Source organism: Microtus ochrogaster (genome assembly GCF_000317375.1).
Source record: "Microtus ochrogaster isolate Prairie Vole_2 chromosome 14 unlocalized genomic scaffold, MicOch1.0 chr14_random_1, whole genome shotgun sequence".
Classification (NCBI taxonomy): Eukaryota; Metazoa; Chordata; class Mammalia; order Rodentia; family Cricetidae; genus Microtus; species Microtus ochrogaster.
The window spans coordinates 36,155,806-36,161,775 of NW_004949096.1; the positions used below are offsets into that span (position 1 = coordinate 36,155,806).

General features: G+C 42.8%; 1 protein-coding gene across 2 annotated transcripts in view; it reads right to left on the reverse strand.

Moving 5' to 3' along the window:
• Nphp1 (nephrocystin 1) overlaps positions 1–5,970 on the reverse strand; it is a 56,240-nt gene that overhangs the window by 30,718 nt on the left and 19,552 nt on the right. Inside the window, exons 6-9 of one of the 2 annotated variants that reach the window (XM_013352617.2) lie at positions 5,417–5,518; positions 4,220–4,332; positions 2,846–2,888; positions 1,919–2,003 (exon numbers count right to left, since the gene is read on the reverse strand). In XM_013352617.2, coding sequence (XP_013208071.1) covers positions 1,919–2,003; positions 2,846–2,888; positions 4,220–4,332; positions 5,417–5,518 — 343 coding nt within the window. Of the gene's footprint in view, positions 1–1,918; positions 2,007–2,845; positions 2,889–4,219; positions 4,333–5,416; positions 5,519–5,970 lie in introns of both variants that reach the window. The other variant, XM_005364447.3, reaches the window with a different exon arrangement.

Below are 5,970 nucleotides of genomic sequence, written 5' to 3' on the forward strand. Positions count from 1 at the left end.
AGATAAGGGGGGATATAGTATAAAAATGATGGCATAAAAGGATAGAATGCTGAGTCTACTTTTGAACAATCACTAGTCTCATATTTTACATTGGTATGGATTTTGTATACAGATACAAATTTAAGGCAATTTTTGTTAGAACATACTATATAGACATTTCCACTCTTGTTTAATGTGTTGTACATATACAGTTCATTTAACAATGTAACAAAGTTCTAGTCCTTCAAAGTTATTACAAACTATTTTGGATAATAAAGAAATATAGGTTAGTAGCTAGTCACCCATTACAATCAAATATGTAGTCATGTTAGGTATGTTTTTAAAAATCAGAGATATATTTTAGATAGACAGGTGATCTTCAAGTACTTCAAAGGCCTACAGAATATTTAAAGCATTTAAAATGTTTTATTAACATAGAGCTTTTCGTGAGAATGAAATGTCTGCTCCTGGCAACATCAATTTACTTCAGAAAAGATATTAGACATCAAAAAACCTCTAAATGGAGTTTGTTTTCATTGTGGCAAGGTTAGCCACTGGGGGGGCTGTTCTTACCTTGACTTCTGACAATATGCTGTACAAACTAGACAAGCAGGTACAAAGGAAAAAGACTGTCTAATTTTGCCAATAGAAGGTGAGACAGTCCTTCAAAATTCCTGCTTTACAGAAAAGTTTGTTAGATATTGTAGACCTGTAGGCCTAAGATGGATGCCCTAATGCTACAGAGGAACCTGGAGTGATTGTCCAGGAAGACAGATATCTCTGTCATTTCTATAGTTTTGGAAGTTGTTTGATCTGTACTTCCTGTTTATTAAGGTAACAATATATCTTTCGGGGTTTTTGATGGAGTTTAAGACTAGATAGTCATAGTTATAGTTTTCCTTAGTTATGATAGAAGGTAAATTAGGCACAGAGCTTTGGACTCATCAAGACAGGATAGATAATGGGATATTTTCTCCAAATATGCCAAATACAAATGAACTGGACACTGTAAATATAATCCTTACCTGATAATTGTTCTTGTTTATAACTTTATTATGTTAGAGTTAAAACCCTTCCTTTACACAAAAAGGGGGAAATGTTGATCATTTTGTACACTGTAAAGATTTGTCACTCAGATGGGTTTAACAAAACATAGCCAGTCGGTGGTGGCATACACCTTTAATCCCAGCACTTGGGAGGCAGAGGCAGGTGGATCTCTGTGAGTTCAGCCTCATCTACAAGAGCTAATTCCAAAGCTACAGAAAAACCCTGTCTCGAAAAACAAAAACAAATAAGCAAAAAAAGCTGGATGGATTCGGGGCAGAGAGAATGCTGGGAAGAAGGATAGAGTCACTAACTGACCAAAAGGAATAGACATGCAAGAAAAGAGGTAAAAGCCACAAGTCACATGGCAACACACAGATGACTCAAGATGGGCTAATTTAAGTTATAAGGGATAGTTAGGAACAAGCCTAAGCTATCAGCTGGGCTTTTATAATTAATAAGGACTCTCCATGTCATGATTTGGGAGCTGGCAGGGGGGACAGAAAAATCCACCTACACATGAGCATGAGGACCTCAGTTCTATCCCTCAGAACACAGGCAAGAGCCAGGTGTACTACAGCAGTACACACCTGTGGTCCCTGTGCTTGAGAGCAGAAATGGAGGAGATTCCTGGAGCTTGCTGCCTAGCAAGTGTAGCCAAACTAAGTGAGGGGGCCTTACCTCAAAAAATACAGTAGGAAACAATTTGGGAAGGCAAATGGTGTTCTCTGGCCTCATCACAAAGGAACACACATGCACATGCAGGTGCATAAACAGACACACACATGGGAGGGATAGATTTAGGATCGTCAGCTTGTTTTGACAATAACAGAAAAATTAAAGTTCAGCTTTGACTGCTTAACTACAAGAGTGGAGACGGAAAGCCCCGTGTTACCTTCATCCAGCAGCTGGGCGAGCAGGGACGGCCGGAACCCTGCAGGAATGGCTCCCATGGTGGCTAACGTTTCAGTCGTGTTTATCTGCTGAAGGGAGGAAAATGAAATAGACTTGTTTTCATTCCTCTCTTCGTCTGTGTAATACCTCAACACCATTTCAATCATAACCCAAAAGAGAAAAATACAAAACACAGCCTTCGAGGTAAGAAATACTGCAGTGTCGCCCCCAATTCCTCGAGGGTGACACTCACCATGAACCCTGGTCTCTCTAACGAATTGGATCTTCATAGTGACTAGAGTACAGAGCTCTGAGTTCTACGCTGGCGGCTTCACGGCACATGTGAACAAATGGTCACTAGTGCATCTGACCCACACCTTGGAATTGACGGATGCTTTGCGCATGTGAACTTCTGCCCGCCCACACACAAGCACGTCCTTGTAATGAAGGGAGGGAGTAGAGTCAGGAAGGCGACTCGGTACACTGTTAATGGAGATGGCTTAGGGGCTCAGAGGAAGGATCTTCTTATGTTATATAATTTCTTCATACAATTATGGGTCATTTCTTATTCTGATGTCTTTTTTTATGTTTTTCAAATAGCTGAAATCTAATATCAGTTTCCCCAAAATGATAGAAGACTCCCGGAGGAACACAGGATAATCCCAAGCTCTTAAATCATATCACAGATGAGATGCTCTACTTCTCACACAGAAGGACCTAAAGAGAAATGCCATTTGGATCATGTGCCCAGCAGGCAGAAGATGCCTTATGCTCGATATACCTTGCATCTGCTATGATCTCTGCTGTCCCCCAGTCTCTATTCTGCTCTGAACTCAGTCTGAACTACTAAGTAACAAACCAAATGTATCTTACTTGCCAATTACGTCACTATTATTAGACACAAAACACGGGACAGGTGATAACCAACCTCTGAGAGAGCTTTTCGAACAGCACTCCAGTGAGAATCAGTTCTAGGGAGACAAAGGAGCAAGGTCAGCACAGGGACCAGGTTTGCCTATTCCAACCGGGCACACAAAGAAGTATGTAATCATCAGTTTTGAAAACTAAACAGTTGTCTTAAAGAGGAGGCCAAGCTAGAACCAAATACCCCAAAAATCATTACAAAATTAAAGTAGCAGCACATATCTCCATTTCATGAAAGTGTTGAATTTGTAGGGGAAAAGGGCCAGCCAGAGAAGCCCAGCTTGGCCCTGAAATCAGAGCCAGTGAAAGAAACACACGCTGGCTCAGACCTGAGCCAGTGAAAGGAATACTTTAACCCTGAAACCAGAACCAAAGAAATACACCCTGACTCTGAAACCAGTGCCAAAGAAACACACTTTGGCCCTAGAATCAGAGTCAGTGAAAGAAACAAATTTGGATCTGAGATCAGTCATCTCTGCCCCTGACCAACTAAACTATCCAATCCCTAAGCAGGGAAAACCAATCCCTCTTCTCCCTGGGAAAATTCCACCCCTAAGAAGCCATATATAAGCCCTGTGCCTGTTCAGTTTGTGGCTGCTCTTCTTCCCTCTCTGGAAGAGGCAGCAACTCTCCTAGATGCTTCCCTTCCTGGAAGAGGCAGCCACACTCCTGGATTCTTCCTTCCCAATAAATCTCTTGAACCAGGTTTGGGTGAGACCTTCTTTCACCAGAGCAGGGCTGTAACACTTTGGCCAGAAATGTCGCTGGGGAAACCTTCCTCTGGCAGAACAGAGCTGCTACACTTTGGAGCAGGGGAAGGTTTGCTACACTCCAGAACACTGGAGCAGAGCTGTTATGTTGGGGAAACCTTTTCCTACAGCAGGGCTCTAAGCTGCTACGCTTACTGTGACCTGTGCTGCTCCATGACTCCCGACTGCTGACTGCCAACTGCCAGAGCCCTCGTCCACCTGAGCTGTAACACTCAATATTCTCTGGCTCCCAACTGCCAGGATCCCTTTCCATCTGAGCTGTGACACTTACAGAATTATTTATGATAGTAAAAATAAAACCAAAAGTTTCTGGGGCTGGAGACGGCTTACTTGGTAAAATGTTTGCCATGCAAGTATGGAGACCTGAGTTCAGTTCCCTAGAGCTGACATAAAAAGCCAAGCGTATGTACTGATCTCAGAGCTGGGGAGGTGGAGACAGAATGGTACCTGGGGCTCAGTGTCCACGAAGCCTAGCCCAGTGAGCAAGCTCCAGGTCCCAGAGAGACCCAGTATCAAAAAGCAAGGTGCATGGCTCCACGCACGCGTGCACACACACAGGCAGCACAGGCTTCTTTATGCTACCCCGCTGCCCTCTCCCACCTCGTTACCTCTGCTTTACTTCGGCTCCGTTCGCAGTTTCATCCACCACCTCCACATCCTCTTCGCTGCCCTCCTTGCTGCCTTCTTCACTCGATTCTTGTTTGTCTTTTTTATTATATGGCTGGAAAATTGAGGACATGCAAAGTAAGTGTCAGGCAATACAAAATCAATCAACAAAAGTACCAGTGTTTTAAAGAAGACCTGTCATGGATGAGAATACTTGTATGTGATGGGGAACATGGAACACGTGTTTGCGAATTTTACTATTTGAAAAAAATGACAGGAAGGAATGGTAATTTCAAAACTTGGAAACCTGAGAGAAGAAGGAGGAGGAGGAGGAGGAAGAGGAGGAGGAGGAGGAGAGAGAGAGAGAAAAGGAGACAAGTTTTATAGCCAACATAAATCACATATCTGTTTATGTTAGGTGGAATTTAAATTAAAAATTAAGAAAAGGATCAGTGAAAATGCTGGAAGAAGATAATCATGGAATAAGAAAGCCCTTTTCAGAAGTAATATCAAATGTAAAACCAAAAGTCATGAGTGAACACACTGACAGGTTTACATAACAAAAATACACACAGCTGGAAGTCAATAAAAATATCAGACACAAATGTCTGAAGGCTAATATCTTCATTAATAACATAGCAGCTGTTACATTCAATAAGGAAGGATATAAGTAGAAAACAAGGAGTTTAATAAATGCAAACAGAACAATAATGAGATTGGTTTTGATTACCACAGCCAGCACTGTCAAACATACAAGAAAACACTCCCAGGGGATGGCAAATTGGTGAAATAAATCAAATCCAAAAACAACTGTGTGGATTATCACCACAGCAGCTGCTTGCTCTCCATCTCCCCATCTCAGTGCTGACAGAATTTCAGACTGCAATAATGGTTACTGAGCACTGGGGAGGCTGAGACAGGCAGATCCCCCAGGACTTGGTGGTCTACTTGGCAACCCAGTGAGAGACGGTCTCAAAACTAAGATGGCTGGTACTTGAAAACAGCACTAACCCCCACGGCATCTTCATGATGGGAGTGTTCCAGAGTTCACGATGGGGGCCCAGGAGGCAGGCAGTTAATACACAGTACTTCCCCTACTCACCATGGCTGCTAATAGGTCAGAAGTACAGCTCCATGCCTTATCACCATCAGAACAGAAACACTTTGTAGCAGGAAAGGCACAAATGAGCAGGACTAACCTCCAAGTAGGTTCTGGGAATGAGACCCTCATTCCCTTCAGCATCCTTGGCCAGCCACCAACCATCAGGCTTTTTGTCGATTATGTGGAGAATGTCCCCTTTCTTAAACAAAACAAAGTAGAAACTGAACAAGAACTCAGTAACCATGAACAATATTTCATTATAAATGCTTCAAAATATGTTCCTACTAAAGTAAAATAAGCAAATAAGCCTTATTAATTATTTAGTCCCATTTGAAAATAAAGTCCATCACACTCTACTACCGACTCTATGTGACTATAAAAGAATCACTTCATTGGCTACTTAGCGCGCGCGCGCGCACACACACACACACACACACACACACTCACACACACACACTTCATTGGCTACTTAGTGCGCGCACACACACAGACACACACACACAAAGCTTATATTCAAAAGAGAAGCACCTCACGGCCGGGCGGTGGTGGCGCACGCCTTTAATCCCAGCATTTGGGAGGCAGAGGCAGGTGGATCTCTGTGAGTTCAAGACCAGCCTGGTCTACAAGAGCTAGTTCCAGGACAGGCTCCAA